This window comes from Mesocricetus auratus, unplaced genomic scaffold (genome assembly GCF_017639785.1).
Source record: "Mesocricetus auratus isolate SY011 unplaced genomic scaffold, BCM_Maur_2.0 Super-Scaffold_15014, whole genome shotgun sequence".
In the NCBI taxonomy this organism is placed as follows: domain Eukaryota; kingdom Metazoa; phylum Chordata; class Mammalia; order Rodentia; family Cricetidae; genus Mesocricetus; species Mesocricetus auratus.
Genome location: NW_024429186.1, coordinates 84,268,285 through 84,284,745, shown reverse-complemented (window position 1 = coordinate 84,284,745; position 16,461 = coordinate 84,268,285). Strand labels below are relative to the sequence as shown.

At 47.5% G+C, this 16,461-nt stretch overlaps 1 protein-coding gene across 11 annotated transcripts in view; it reads left to right on the top strand.

Moving 5' to 3' along the window:
* The first annotated feature begins 17 nt into the window (after nucleotides 1-17).
* The window catches only part of Atxn7l1 (ataxin 7 like 1), a 225,631-nt gene continuing 209,187 nt past the window's right edge, over nucleotides 18-16,461 (top strand). For 4 of the 11 annotated variants that reach the window (XM_040743290.1, XM_021230735.2, XM_040743282.1 and 1 more), the window contains exons 1-2: nucleotides 21-247; nucleotides 748-816. In XM_040743290.1, the coding sequence (XP_040599224.1) occupies nucleotides 67-247; nucleotides 748-816 (250 nt within the window). In that variant the 5' untranslated portion in view covers nucleotides 21-66. Of the gene's footprint in view, nucleotides 248-747; nucleotides 817-16,461 lie in introns of all 11 variants that reach the window. The other 7 variants (XM_021230731.2, XM_021230725.2, XM_040743278.1 and 4 more) reach the window with 5 other exon arrangements.

The window sequence follows — 16,461 nt, the reverse complement described above, 5'->3', positions numbered from 1 at the left end:
CCGCCTCCTCCTCCTCCGCCGCCCTCCTCCCCTCCGCAGAGCACTCAATGTCGGAACGTTCCGAAGATGACGTCGGAGCGTTCTCGAATCCCGTGTCTCTCGGCTGCTGCTGCCGAAGGAACAGGGAAAAAGCAACAAGAAGGAACAGCAATGGCGACACTGCACCGCAAAGTGCCCAGTCCGGAGGCGTTTCTGGGCAAACCCTGGTCCTCCTGGATCGACGCCGCCAAATTACACTGCTCCGACAGTAAGAACCCCACGGCCTGTTCCTCCTTTTATTATCCTGTAACCTTTCCATTCACCTAGAGCCATTGGGAAAAAGTGTGTGTGTGTGAGAGAGTGGCCCCCGGCGTCCTCCATGCTTCTCCCTCTCTCTCTAAATAAATACACACAGACACAGACCATCAGAGCACAGGGAGGCCCGGCAGCCAGCAAGGCTGTCTGCCTGTCTGTGTCCGGCTCCCTAGGGGCAGGCAGCCCGCGGGGTGGGCTTTAGCAGCCTCACAGTGGTATCTGTTTAAAAGGCGACTCTGTTGCTGCTTGCTTAGTTTTTTTGGTACCTATCTGGGCCAGGTAGATGGAAACCCGGACTCGAGAGAAAATGTTGCATTGTCAATTTTTGCAAGATTTTCAGATACAGTATTTATATTGATCTGTTTGCCAATAAACATTCTCCCTCCCCCCTTGACTTTGGCTCCCCCCCCTTTTTTCCTCATTTTCTTTTTTCCTTTTCTTTTTCATCTGCAGATGTAGATTTAGAAGAGGCTGGAAAGGAGGGTGGCAAGAGCAGGGAGGTTATGAGGCTTAATAAAGAAGGTAAGTGCAGCTCTTGGCATTTTAGTGCTAGCTTGTGTGGCAGTCTTCACAGGCTTTGGAATATGATGTGAATTGTTCTGCTGGGTACAGAGTGACTAAGGCTTGTCAAAAATTGAGCACGCCCCGGTGACTACTGCTTCCCTGCTAACTTCCTTCGGAGTATAAATACAACTGGGGTGGGGGGTGCAGGCTGGGGGAGGATGGAAGGCAGGGGTTTACCGCACTCCACTGGAGTCCATGTCTGAGACCCCTGATGGTATCAGCCATTCTCCTTGGAGCACCATTGGCCGATGGTGGTGGTAGAGTTTGAAATCCCCAAGTGGGTCATGGGGCACCCTTCACTAGCATTCCAGCCCCCTGTGTGTAAATTCTCAAGTTTTGATGAACCCCACATGGCCAGTCATTCCAGCAGCCACTTCTCCACTCTCACTGAAAACCACCCGTATGGCGAACCTTGGCTGCAAGTGACACTTTGTGTCTGGTCGCAGATTGTAGGGGCATCGATATGTGCAGATCCGTAGCCTGCAGGTTCCTCCCGATCTGTGCTTCACAGCATGCAACTATGACACCTGAAAGGGGACCCCGTGAATAGACAGACAGCTGGGATCTGGGCCTGTGAGGGAAGCCCATACTGCCATATCTGGGCATCACATACCTGCGGTTGTATTCGTCGTTTTGCTGTTTGCAGGCCTACCGTTTGGCACTCTGGCTTCTGGCTTCGAATGAAGTACTCTGGAGGCCACTTTCTGCTTGAAGAAAAGATAGGTTCATTAGAATTGTGATGCCCTCACTGGAGTCTCATATACACAGCTGGCTGAAGTTGGTGGTGGGAGAAAGGTTCCAGGGCCTGAAGAGATCAGTGAGAGGTGTCAAAAAAGTTCAGACATAACTTGACTGTAGGAGCATTGGCTCATCCAGGATGAATGGAGAAAATGCCTTTGACCTTACAGACTAGTCCAATGGCGACAGGGGGTTTTGCCTGAAAAGGTGGATGGGATCTTCTTGGAAAGGTGGACCTCACTTTGTGGACTGACATCCAAGATTGTTAGTTTTCAGTGCCCACATCAATTCTTGACTGTCCAGCGAGGAAAATGTGTTCTTCCGGAAAGAATAAAGTGGAGGTTAGAATGCAAATTCAGGGGTGGTCCTCTAGCTCCATCCATGTGTGTGCTAACGTACTAAGTACATGGAGAACAAAACATTAGTCTAAAGATGTTTGTCTCTAAACATCTCAGTGCGATTTTTGACGTGTGTATTTAGGACGCACGCAGGAGGGAATGGTGTCAAGTGGGCTCCTTACAAGTGGCAGTTTCCTTGTGCGAATGTCCATGTGTGTTGGTAGTGGAAAGGGATCCCAGAAAGCTCTTGAACCACTTAGAAGGCTGAGCTCTCAGACCACCAGCTTTGTTGAGAGGTGAAGGTGCAAAAGCCCGTATGTTAAAGCTGATGAAAGGCTGTGGCGTGCTGGGCCTGGCACCTGGCAGGCCAGGATGGTGAATTGGGACCACAATTTGCAAAGCTCAGATTCTCCAGCCACTGCCGTCTATTTCAAAATGCTCTTGTTCTCTTTGCTGCATGAGATTCTTTTAAGGGAAAATGAAAACCTCTTCTTCCCTCAGAAGTCACAGATATTACATCTTGCTTATTATGTCCTCTGTCCTGGAAAGGTACAAAGACTTTGCTTCTAATTGAATGCACCTTCATGGGGGACACCCATTGTTCTGTGTACCTTACAGCTGGGTTATATGGTGACACATGGGCTTCCTCTTTGTTGTGGACCTGATGGAGTGTCCTTGGGCGAGAAGTTGAGAGGTTCCTGAGGTTGTCCTGGTGTATGAGCGTAGCTTTCCTTATAGAAAAAAAAAATATGTACAACAAATACATGTTCCATGGTAAGAACTTCTGGGTTGGGCTGGACCTCTGTGTCAGAGTATTTGGTCACATTGGGCCTCCTTGTTAGAGCCATCAGGTGGGAGGCCTTAGGGTGCGTAGGTATTTCTGGAGGGTCATTTGCAGGACATAAAATGGCCCTTGTAACTCTGGGGATCTGTGCTTATGAATATAAATGACTGGATTGGTTGGCTAGAAGCAAGTCTTGAGATGAAGTATGGTAATAAATGAATAAAAGTTTAGGGTTGGAATTGAGAAACGGCAGGAATGACTGTTGTGGTGCCAAATATATAACATAAAATTTACCATTTTAAGCCCCTCTGAGTACACAGCCCAATGGCATTTATGCCACCTCTCTTCATTTACCGCCTTTGCACCACCTCCACCAGGCACTCTGGACTGATGCACAGTCCCTTGATGGGGGACGCCCTTCTGCGCGCATGTAAATACAGTATGTAAATAAAGCACTGCTGGCCAATGGGTCTCTGTCCTGGCAGCCTCTGTTCTCATCATGTCCCTGTGAAGGTCCCTGCTCTAGGTTCCTGGCGTAAGCTGAATCACACGATACCTTTTGTGTTATCTTCTTCCTCTTGTGTTTTCAGAATTCGTCCGTGTTGTGTGATATATTCATACGTTCCCTTTCAGGGTAGAGTTCCATTATATCTGCCACTCATCCACTGGCTATATGGGTCACTCCCATCTTTTGACTATTGTGAATACTGCGTCTCTGAGCATTGGTGTGATGCAGTCGTTTTAGACTGAAGTCAGAGAGGGAAGTTGGGCTGGAGATATGAAATAAGAATCATTTGCCTTCTGAGCTTTCTCATCGCTGCTTTGGGCAATACCGTAGGCGCTAGCAGACTTTTTGAATAATCTGGTAGCTGCAGTATCATTCCCTGTGCATCCCTTGTCCCACTAACCTTCCCGTGCTCTCTTCCGTCACCTACGTTGAGTAGCAACTGCCCGATGAGCTGAAGTCTCCATAGAGTCTTTACATCAGCTTTCTTGTTCCCTCTAAAATTATAGTTACAAAGCCTTCAGCAAAGGTATTTGGATTGTACCCTGTTGCTAATTCCTTTTTGGCCTGGGCTTTGTGAGGCTTTTCTTAGAGGAGCTTCCTGCAAGACAAACCAGGGAGATGTGGGAGCCAGCTTCCCACTTAGGCCCTGGGAGAGCTCTTCCGGACTGTAACAATCTGTAACTGCCCACCACAATCCCTGTGAGACCTGGGGAGACCTGTACCCAGGTCTCGCTGTTACTGTCCCTACCTTTAATCACACTGAACAACCTGCCTCTAAAGAAAAGTTAAAAAGAGAGGAAAAAAAACCCAACAACAACAAAAAACCAAACCAAACACCAACAACAATGAAATACATGAAAACCCCTCATATTAAAAACAACAACAACAACAAAACAATCTTAAATGACTTCAGAAATATTGAGAATAACTGGGTATATTTTCTCGGTTTTTAAAAGTTTATGTCAATGGTGACAAAAATAAGTATAGTCTGCTTACTAGAAACAGTTGTGAATGGTTTGGGGTCTTCAGGGCTGAGTGCAGACCCCAGGAGAATTGAGGGGCTGAGTGTCATAAGCTTTCCTCAGAGGAGGTTCTCAGGAACCTTGCTGGTGCAATCTTCATGAGAACTGGATTACTGATAGAAAATTCCAAGGCAGGTTGGTTTTCTGTGCTAACTCTGTATTTCATACTATTCTTTCCTCCGCGTGGTAGGTGTCACCTGAAGACTTTGCCCACGAGAAAGTCTTACTCAGTTTGGTCTTGTCTAGGTAGAAGCTCCGCCCTAGCTTCCACACCTCCCTTCCAGACCCCGCCCCTCAGGAAGTCCCTCCCCCAGCTGATCAAGACCACACCTACAGGCTATTTAAGACCTACTCACCAGACCTGCCATGTGCTCTCTCTCCTGCCTTCCCCAGGGCTACCCAGAAGTGCTCTGCTCTGTTTGTTAAGCCGGGTTATTAATTTGTTTTGATTTGGCTTATTGCATTGGCAGAGGATACCCAATAACTGGGGATCCAGTACTTACCGGTTATCAATACTAAGGGCCTTACCCAATTTTTTAAAAAGAAATGCCAATCATAGACAAAGAATAGGGTCCAGGTGTCTCACAAGTACCCTTAACTATAAAACAGATGTTAGCAGGAAGTATGAATGAGATAATAGGAGAGAGCTCGGCATACAGCAGGTGCTGAGTGCATGTCGACTTTTATTCCTTTTTATTATTACGACTATTACCATCATTTATTATTGAAACTAGTTCGGTAAAATGATATTATTTTAATTACCATGAATTTTTAAGTGGTAAAAAGAAAAGACATACTGTATGAAGAACTTCATTTTAGAACACAGTGTGTTATAATTTTATGAAACTTAATGATTTAAAAACAATTTATGGCCGGGCGTTGGTGGCGCACGCCTTTAATCCCAGCACTCGGGAGGCAGAGGCAGGCGGATCACTGTGAGTTCGAGACCAGCCTGGTCTACCGAGCGAGTTCCAGGACAGCCTCCAAAGCCACAGGGAAACCCTGTCTCGCAAAACCAAAATAAATAAATAAATAAATAAATAAATAAATAAATAAATAAATAAAAATAAATAAATAAATAAAAAATAAATAAATAAAAACAATTTATGTGGACATAGCATTTTTCATGGAAGTGGGTTTTGTCAAAAGCAGAAGAAAAATACTTAGGCAGTTCATGGCTTCAGAACATGAGGAGTTGATTTTTAATTTTTTTCTCCTTTCTGGTGGCTTCTGAGGTCTACAAAAAATACATTTAAAACGATAAGTTGTTTCATTTATTATGGAGAAAATTGGGTCCTCTGAGGACATTCGGAACCCTGTACTTGGGCCCGAGCGTGTTTAAGGTTCCCAGGGCTCCTTTGGGAAGGTAGATGTGAAGCGTGAGTGAGCTGGACAGAGGAAGCCTTCCGGGAAAGGCCGAGTGCTCCCGAGACGCTGGGGGGGGGGGGCGGGGATGCAGGAGCCGACTCTGCCGGGGTCCCAGCTGGAAGGCAGCAGCTGGCTGGGAAGATGCTGTGTTCTCCCCCGCAACCAGGGAAGCCAGAGACCAGCCTTGGAGATGTATGGGAAACTATCTCCAGCCTCTTCATCACTACACAGACAGCTCCGTTATCTGTGCTGAGAAGAGATGGGAGGCCCAAGTCTGCAGATTACACAGATAAACCTCATTTTCACTCTTAATTTCAGCTTTGCTCTCCGTTACACCTGGGAGCAGCAAGATTTGTTTATGTGGGTCTTTCATTGGCATCTCTGTTGCCCTGGGCTTGCAGGAAGGACAGGGGAGGGGAGGTGGGCAGCTTAGGTGGGGAGCAGAAAGAAAGAAGTGAGGTGTTGGAGACGCAGGGTTACAGTGATGGCGCCAACCTGACAAGCAGAGGAGAGCTAAGCTGGGACAGGGCAGCCAGACCGTCCACTCGGGGAATGCAAAGCTTTGGAAATGAGTGTTTCTTCATAGTTACAAGACTTTCCATGTGCCCCATGGAACATGTGTCTCAGGTTTCCTTTCTTCCAGAACAGGAAGTTGCCTCGCAAACTATACAAAATATTACCTTCAAGGCTTAAGTTAGATTTTCCATAAGAATAATGGATTTTTTGTTTATTCTTTAGCTCTGAAGATGTAGACCTTAAATTCATCTAAAATCTACTTAAAAAATAATCTCCGAATTACAGAATTCAAAAGTATATACTGAAAAGTCTCTCGTACACCCATTTGTTTCTGTATCCTTCCAAAGATATCCTGGGTGCATTGAAATAAGTACATATGTACTTCCATAGCTGCTCTGCTGTATGAGTGACAGCTGCCTGTGATGGCCTGCCATCTTGCCATTTCTCTCTGTCTTGGTGACTGTAGTATAAAGGTGCAACAGTGTAAGACTTGAGTTTTCCGCTGTACCTGTGTGTAGGAAGGTGCTGTGCCTTTTTAACTTCCTTCCTACGTGGAATCCACCCCCAACTCCCATCCCCACCACCCGCCCTCCCCCACCCCGCCCTTCGTGCCAGCTCTGGGCTAACTCTGGGGCAGGGCAGTGGTAGACTCGATGCCCTTCCCTGGGAGTTCTTCCTTCCTGGCAGCAGCTGCAGGCATCAGAAAAGCCACAGTGATTGTGAGGGCTGTCCTGACAGAAAGCAGGTGTGCTGTTGGAGAGCACGAGAGGACGGTCAGATTTCCGTTAGACCTGCCAGAAGAAATTCTATTGCAGCTAAAACCCAAACGATAGGTGGAAGTTCTTGTCATATGGACCTAGACAGGATGGAGTTAGAGGATGCAGTATATGTGAAGGCCCAAAGTACAGGAGAATATGGAATGTTCTAGAAAGCAGGTTTTGTTGCTGGAGTGAAGCTAGCAGAGCAGAAGTGTTCATTTTTCCCACCAGTGACACTGCTGACATTTTGAGCCAGGTATTTCTTTGAGACAGGGACCATTGTGTGTGTTATAAAATGTATAGCAGTGCCTTCTTCTCACTGGCTTCTGGTAGTGGATCTTCACTCCTCTGTGTGTAGACAATCAAGATGTCTCCGCATGTGCCAGGAAGGCAGAGTGGCCTGGTAGAGAGCCACTAGAATAAAGTGAGGCAGGAGAGGTAAGAATACAGGAAAGTAGCGAGAGGAAAATTCGGGTTTTCTTTCTGCTGTTCCATGCCTTGGGCCTACTGCCCATATATGAGTCAGTTTATCAACCTTCCAACAGGTCAGATGGACCGTGGATGTCAGCAGTGCTGTGGCCAAGCAGACGACTGTAGAAGAGAAAAGGCTGGGTCTCCCCAGGAACTCCTCCAAAGTCTCCCAGCCTGTGACCCCATTTGAAGTCAGTGGTGGCAACAGTAGGGTCCTTGTTCCGACTGGCCCAGGCCTCCCTCTCTCTGGGGGCTGAGGGGTTCTAACAGCGGTGGCGTTTTGTATTCAGCAGCCCCTGATGTCAGGAGCACCCTGGCAAAGCATTCCGATTTCAGTTTATAGTGAAGTCAGGCTGGAAATATAACTGGCGTTCTCTGCAGTGTGATTACCCATGGGATGTGCTTGAAACGGGGATGAGCGTAAGAGAGCAGAGGAGCTGGCTTCAGGATCTCCACACGAGGACCTGGGAAGTGTGGAGGGCAGGGCCAGGCTTGGCTCTTGATGGCTTCTGATGAGTGTGCCACGTGCTTGACAGCATCATCTAGGGCTGTGGGGCCATGTTGACCCCTTCAGTTGCCAGCTGGCAGGAGCCGTTGTCTCTGCTGCAGAGCTCATGCCGGAAGGCTAGTTAGGCTAGCTTCTCCATGCAATGGGCTGATTTTCATTTGTGATGCTTGGCTTCGTCCCTGACATCCTTCTGAGTGGACGGACATCCCATCCAGTGGTAGAAGCCAACACTGTAAGACCTGGTCCTAATCAAATCTTTTGTTTGTATCTGAGGACCCCACACCCCAAGCAACCTAGTGTTCACATCTGGGACAAGCAATCATTCAGCAACTTGGGCAGTCAAATATAGCTGTCATAGAAACAGAGCATCAGCCAATGGCTTGCATCTTTGGGAAATATTGTAGAAAATGAATGGCAAGGGTGGACTGTCTGTATCTCTTTTAAAACTCAGTCTAGGGTCCTGCAACGATGGGTTCCCTGCTGTGTCCCGAGTAAGGGCTCAGGATGGCTACCTCTGCCAAATGGACCTGACTTTGAACCCTAAGACACTGGACCTGCTAGGGAGAACTTTGGAAGGTCCTTCTTGCAAGTGGGCTTAGGCCTGGGCTTAGGATCCTAAGCAGCGGAGCCTTAGCCTAGCGTAACCAGTTCCTGCAAGAACAGCTGGAATTTGTGTGGATCAAGCATTATTTTAGTATAGATGCTTTGTACTTGTGTGGTTTTCCTTCCCCACAATTCCATCTGCCAATTTAAGGGGTTGGCTGCTTGGAAGGGCAGGACAAACCGGTGCCGGGTCACTGTAATCAGAAGATACACGTGAGTCAGAGACTCTTTGAACATACAAATGGTTATACTGACAGTGTGCTGACTTCTGCAAAACAGATTGTCAGCTTGTGGATGTCGATGGTACAAGGACACACACACCATGGAGCATTGTGGCCTGGCCCAGTACCCCAGTAGGTCATGGAGTCTGGGCTAGACAAACAGGTGACGGTGCTGAAGAGGTAGATGGTAGATGGTTGGGACACCTTCCCTTGCCAAGATGATGTCCAGTTCTTCTAAAGTATATTGACCAAGATTGGCCTACGGCTCTATGGTAGAGCACCTGCCTAGCGTGCACAAGCACAGGTTTCAATTCCTAGTCCTTCCCACTGCCCAAATGTGCTGACCTCACAAGGACAACACTGCCTGAGGCCGCTTCTGTGAGGCTCCTCGAGGAGTCATGTTTGCAGACAGAATAGAATGTGCATCATGGGGGCTGAGGTTGGAAATGTAAAGTTTGGACGTAGTGGTCCAGACTTTCGGGTATAGAGGCTAAAAGGGTTGGGGATGGCTGGTGGTGAGGGTTCTGTGACAGTGTGAATGTATTTAAAGCCACAAAACTGTGCACTTAAAAATAGCTACAGTGGTTAATGCTATGCTGTGTATATTTCACTACATACAGAGTTCATTGGCATGACAGCCTTGGGAGTTCCATGCAGCATTATTTAAATTTTGACTCAACCATTTCCCAGCTGTGTGGTAATTTCAGATTTAATTTCCTCATTTTCAGAGCGGAATAATAGTTCCTCTCAGAGTTGCTGTAAAAATAAATGAGATACTATCTGGCATCCTATAGATGCTCCGTAATGTAAGCTGTACTTTTGGTCATTTTTACTGAATACTCAGGTCCTCTTCTCTGTCTTATCTGAACTGTTGTTTACAGGGGACACACTGTATCAAGATTGCTTCAGGACACTGACTAAGTGTGTGACACTGGGCCAAATGTGCATGTTGTCATTGGGTCCCTATAATCACCGTGGGAGGGTTCCTAGCCAAATTTTAGAAACTGGGGAGCCAAGGCTCAGATCTGAGAAACAGGGGAGCTGGGATTCAAACCCTGAGACTGGCTGATCCCAGTCTCTTTGCTCTGATCAGTGCTGCTGAAGGCATACTGAAGACACATTTGCGAGGTGGTCACATGGGCTTCTGTGGGTACAGAGCAAGGACCTTAAGTGTTGCTCCTGGACACCTGGCTTGTTACACCCAGCTCAGCCTTGTCAGAGGGGGATTGTGTCCTGTCAGCAGCAGAACTATGCATAGACTAGCTTCTGTCCCCTTGCCTCCGTGAGGTCCATGGCAGCCTGTCAGAGATGGGCTTCCTTATCCCAGGATCCCAGCCTTGGGCTTGTGTGGTCAGAGCAACTGGCCCCAGGGAAGCACAGGAACTGATGCAAACTGTTCCTTTTTAGAAGAAGGTGTTAGCAAAGACGGTTGCCAGGCAACTCTAGGGGCATCTATCTACAGTGATGATGTCTCTCTTTTTCCCCTTTGAACATCTTCTGGGCTGCTGTTCAGTTTGCTCTTGGCGTTGCAATTGTTAGTATTCTTACAAAGGGTGTGCTCCTTTGGATGACTGAGTGCAGATAGCTTTTCAATACCTGCCACATTCAAGGTGTCCTTTTGATGGTGATATGCCTGCTAAGTGGGTGTGAAAATCCTTTGCCTCCTGCAACCACAGTGTGCCCTAGCTGTTGCTAGCTCTGAGGGCAGCAATGAAGGATGTTCACTGGACTGAGTGGTTGAGAAAGACACAGAGTGTGTCTCCCACAGGAGGGCAGGGTGAGGTAGCCATGTTCAGCCCCTGTCACTTTGGATTTTAAACATTCTTTGGTGAGGCTCTTACTGGCTCCAGGGATGCTGTCTCCTCACACTTTCATTTCAGAGGCCAGAGAGTCTCTAGCTTGTGATTTTTCTTCAGCACTGTTGCCATTCCTGCAGGCCCTCCTCCGTGTGCGACTTAAATGCCCCGGCCTACTGACTGGTGACCTTATTACTTGTTTTTTATTTTCCTGATAAAGGTCATAGTATCATGTCCCAGACTAGGAGGAAGGGAGTGAGCCGTTGGAAAGTGCCGCTGGTTACCTCAGGGAAAGGAAAACCCTGTGTGGCCTGCCTATGAGCAGGAGCCCCGCAGACCATGTTTCCATCCTTCATGCCTTCCCTGGGAGCGTCCCATACATACGCCGTGCTCTTCCTTACCGTCCTCCACAGAAGCAGGGCAAGACCCAAGCAGGCATGTGTGCAGTTGAATGCTGCCACTTCCTGAGGCTGACACAAAAGGCTCAGTGGCAAAGACAAACCCGTGATACAAAATCAGGCCTGAACAGATTAAGGGTCTCCCTGGTCCCCAAATGGGGTTACTGGGAACTTCTGTAAATCAGATGTGTCTAAGCTGTGGCCCGTGGTCCCAGTGCATCCCAGGCTAGCCAAGAATCGCTTAACACACTTGTAGGTGGCAGTGTCATATCACAGTGCCAGGAGGCTGGACACGGCTGCTGTACAGTGGTCAGCCTGAGAGCCCCGCGAGGGCCGTGCTTCCTTTAGAGGGTTAGCAGCATCTCCTCTTATGTCCGTCCCTCATGAGGCTCCTTGCTGCCGGTACCCTGTTGCCTGCTCAACCCTTGCATTCCCTCTGTGGTGACTTCTGTGTCTGTCCCAACCCCAGCTTCTCAGCAGAGGGGTCATCCTCTGTCCCTGGAGGGCTGCGTCCTCCAGCCCCTCGAAGGTGTCTCCGTTAACCCCCACACTCTTCATCACTCAAACAGAGGTGTGCTGGCCCTGACCTACCGTCTTTAGAAAAGCCTCCTGTCTGGTCTCGTATACTGAGAGCAATTTTGGCTTCCACTCCCTGGTCCTCATCCTGGGCTAGCCTGTCCTCCATGAACCAGACTGTTATACTACCTCCGTGTTCAGTGTCCCTGTTTCCCCCTTCCCTGCAAATCACTTAAAAAATTAATCTCCCCTAGGTTACATTTATCTGGGTTCAGTAAATGAGCACCCTCCTTTACTATTGAAGGCCTCCAGCTCTCGTCAGTTCCCCGTATCCCAGCAGGAAGACCGCCTCACAGGCGATCGGATCAGCCGTTTCTCCTCTGCCTCTGGTGTCTCCCCTTGTGCTCACACCCACCCTCTTGCTGCTGGAGATATTTTCCCGGCCTCCCAGGCTCTATGGCCTATCCATTCCCCTGAACACTGTGCTGCCGGCTGTATCCACTGTGCTTTGGGGCCCTCAATTCTTATAATTCCTTCCACCTTTTCATGGGTGCCAGAAATCAAACTCAGGTCATCAGGCTTATATGGCAAGTGCCTTACCTGCTCCATCATCTTTCTAGTGCTGGGAAGTTCCACTTTTAATACTCAGAGGTAAACACCATCTTACAGCATCCAATTCAATGTGAACATTAACATTTCTCACACAGAAAAAGGTGGATGCCATCTTAGTCCCTATGTGCACACCACGTAGAATAAAGCTGGTCTGCATTGTGTCTTGTTTCATTGTAAATTTATTTATATATACATATGTGTGTATACATATTTACATATATACACACACGAAATGTATACATAAGTTTATTTATATGTAAAGTATATCCACCAAGTTCTTGATGAGGAACATATAAATCTCTCTCTGTAGCCTTCTCAAATACGTCACGTACCAAATGACACTTCACTTCTGAGTGTAACTTTCGCCACATTTGACTGTTTTCTTGAGCTAACTAATGTGAGTTTTCTGAGCTTCATCTTAGACAAAATATGCTGTACATTGCAAAGCTGGGTTTTCCTTCTGCAATAAGAATATCACTGTGTGGGGACCATTCTGGCTCCCAGCAAAATCTCTGCTCCACAGCAGGGAATTTCTTGGAGCTCCCTTGGCATCCATCAGGGGTCCTTGCCTGGATTCACCGTCTCTTCACAGGGGAGTAGGATGATCATTGACAGACTCTTTCTGACCCACTTTTTCTGGCCAGCATTCTCTATAAAGAAGACCTCATTCTGACGAGCAGGAAGGAACCACAGTTTTAAATTCCTCTTGAGAGACAGAGGAATTACCAACTTTCTGAGGCTGGGGTTGAAGACCATGCTTCTTCAGCTGGTGCGGAGGGCAGGGGCAGGGTGCTGGCATTTCACGGTGTGTGTTGCGAAGACATATTCACGTGGAAGCTCAGAGGCAGGGTGAGCAGTTCAAGCCAGTCCTGAGTCTTTTAAATCATCGAGAAGCATTAGCCCCCACACCGAAGGGAAAGGAAGAAGATAATTACACTTAAAGTAACCTGGTTCTCACATTCCAGCTGGAGTATTTAGCCTGGGTTGGGTGAGCCGCTGAGTCAAATTGCAGATGGAGGTAAGTGATGCCCTGTGTGTCAGGAGGCCAGGGTGCTTCTTTATCACTGGCTTAGCAGAAGACCGCTGAGCACCCAGGGTGTGGGTGACACAGGGCTGGGCTCTTTGTGTGGTATGATGAGGAAACAGCCTGGCCAATGTCTTCGGGAACGTGCAGCTCACTGGGATCCCTGACACTGTACGGAGAATGCAGTGAGTCTGGAGAGCCCCAGTGATAAGGAAAAAAAGAGACTTCAGTCTGTGGTCAGCAAGAGTCTTGACTTAAGGGCAGGGCTGCTTGGTATGGTTCTGCCCGGAGCATGGTAAAGGGTGTGTTGTAGAGGCCAAGTTCAAGTTGGAAAGAAGAGATGGAGGGAGAGGGGAGGGAGGGGAAAAGGAGGGAGAGGGAGAAGGGAGGGAGGTGTAAGGGATGGGAGGGGGGAGGAAGGGTGATCACCCCAGATAGACAGCAAACATGGCTAGGCCGTGGAGAGTCTGAGTGTTCCAGGAAAGAGTTGCAAAGGCCTTTGGAGAGCTTTGGTTCCCCAGAAAGCAACTTTTGGAAACAAGGTTATGGTAAAATTCCATCAGGACCAAATAGAAACCATGGCTTCATCCGTGTGATGGACCACTGCAGACTTCCTTAAGATTTCAAGGAAGCAATCTCTCTCTCTCTCTCTCTCTCTCTCTCTCTCTCTCTCTCTCTCTCTCTCTCTCTCTCTCTCTCTCTCTCTCTCCTTTAAGGTTTTTACATTTAACCCATTACTGTCAGTATTTTAATGAATATTTACTCTAAAAAGTTGCTAATTACAAATTTTACTGATAAAATGCTGTTTAGCATACAATTGGTCAGTAATAATCCCATCCAGGGCTTTTTTTTTTTAATTCTAAGCCCTGCATCTCAAGCTCTCATTGTGGACTCAGGACTGAGGCTAGTTACTGCCCTATTGAATAGTCCACGGTGCCAATACAGTGTGAACAACTTCTTAGGCAGTAGTGAGCAACCCAGACCCACTGGCATTATCCAGCTGTAGCCTTTTTTATAATTTGGATTTCATTGCAGATCTTTGGGTATAGACAGTTGGGGGAGAGCTTGCCTAGCATGCTTACAGCCCTAGGTTGAGTCACTTGCAAGGAATAAAACCAGGCATGGTGGTACATGCCTGAAATCCTTGCCCTTGGGAGGCAGAGGCAGGAAGATCTTAAGTTCAAGGCGAACTTGGATCACATATCAAGTTTGAGGCCAGCCTGGGCTGCTGCATGAGACCGTGTGGAGAGAAGGGAGAGTTACTGGAGTAGACCCACACTTGTTCATTTAGGCTGGGCCTGGGGTTGCTTTTGTGCCAGGACGGTGGAGTGGAGTAGTGCAGGCAGGACCTTATGACCCCAAAGCCTAAAGAAGTTACTGTGCCACTGCCTGTTCTAAAGTTACTAACCCCTGCTCAACATATGCATAGCAGTACAGTATACCAGGGTAATGAGAAATGATGAGTTGTGGTTTTTTAATATGTCAAATTGTAAGCTTATATCATATAACTGTTTAATATATCAAAGTGTAAGCTTATATCATCTAACTTTTAATTGCTTAGAGGGCCACTGCGGTGGGCTGAGGGCCTGAGCTGCTGGTGCCAAAGCTGTCACTACCAGGCAGCTGACAGTACCAGACTGGAGGGGGAGCCACAATAAGAAAGATTTTCATTACTTCAAATTGTGGTCTAATTGTCCATAGAAACCAGAAGAAAGCAATTTTGAGGTTACTTTTGATACGATTCTTTTTCCCTCTCAGGGTCTGGGGTTTGCTTTTTCCAAAGGAGTTTTACCCAAAACTAATTTAGAAGAAGCTCTCAATACAGCAGTCTTTTCTTACTTCATTTGTGAACATCTGTCTCCAGCCCATTTAGCCCCCGACAGACGCCCAGCCTCTCTCAGAGTTCCCACAGATGTTGTGTCCTGAGAAAGGCTCACTTCCTGGGGCTGGCCCAGAGCTGGAGGAGAGGTGGGCCCACCAGTTGCCTTTCTCTGGGGTTTTCCTTGCCGCCATTTCCTGTCGGTTGCCTCTGAATGGATTGCAGATGGTCAGAAAAAGACTTCTTGGCACGGAGAGAGAGGACCAGTATCCAGCTCTTTGTGGGAGAGGATTTATAGCAGGATGGCAGTTTATGCCTACTGAGAAAGGGCCTGCTGCCGCAGGCCTGTGGGAGACTCTGGCTGCCTCGGGTGCTGTGGCTGTGGGCAGGGGGTGGCGGGAGGAAAGCCATGGTGACAAGTCCATGTCACCCTTCTTCAGTGGACCCCAGCATCTTCCCTTTCAGAAGAGATAACCCTGGGGAATGGCATTCTGAGGGAATGTTTTCTTGGTGTGGAAAGTGAACTCCCCCTGCCCCCAGAGACTCAGAAAATACTGCAATTTCTTTGTTCCTCTCTCTCTCTCTCTCTCTCTCTCTCTCTCTCTCTCTCTCTCTCTCTCTCTCTCTCTCTTTCTGGCAGGTAGAATTCTCTTATCTTTTAAACTTAAAATTATACATAGTGAAAATTAGCATTTTAGCAGCTTTAAAGCATACTGAATACATGTATAGGGTTGTCTAACCCTCACCTCCAGTTATTTCTAGGACTTCTGCAAAGTCTAAAAGAGAAGCTGTGACCATTAGCCAGCAACTCCCCTGCTCCCTCTTGGCCTCCTTTTTGTGTCTGTGAGTTGGTCTGTTCTAGGCCCCTCATGGAAAGGGAATCATTTGACATTTCTCCTTTTGACTAGCTTAGCAGAGTGTTTTTAAGGTTCATCTGTGTTGAGGAGTATGCTGGAACCTTCTTCCTTTTTAAGCTTGAACATGATTCTGTTGCACATACATAAGTACATTTTATTTATCCACACATTTGTCTTACTGAAATTTGTGTTGGTTTCCGTCTTTTTTATTTTATTTTATTTTTTGGCTGTTGTACATGCTGCTGCTTCATGCCCAGGTGGTTTGTGAGGAGGGATCACTTTAGTCCTCCCCCCCATATACACACCCCATAATACCACATGTAATAACAACAAAATTTTAAAAACTTGAAAGATCCCAAATTGGGTTTCCCTCTGCCAGAAAGCATGGTGTAGGATGGCCACAGGTCCCTTGAGAGCGGTCAGGGAACCTCTGTCTCTGTGTCATATTGAAAAGCCTGCTACAGTAGAGACTGTTGTGAAGATGCCAAGCTCCAGCAAAGTTCCTGAGAGGAGATGGAGACAGGGCCGGGCCTCTGGGGGCAGCTTGACTGCGAAGGTTGGTAGGACTTCCAGAGAACACGGCTGTGATGGCACAGAAAAGTTAAAAGAACTGGGCCAGTGCCTCATGAAATTATGATACAGTGCCTGGCACTGGCCTTTCTGACCAAGGGTGGTGGCAGAAGGGTCAGGAGAAAAAAGTGGTAGTGTCTTATTAATAAAAGTATTAGCACTTAGAGTGTGTTGAG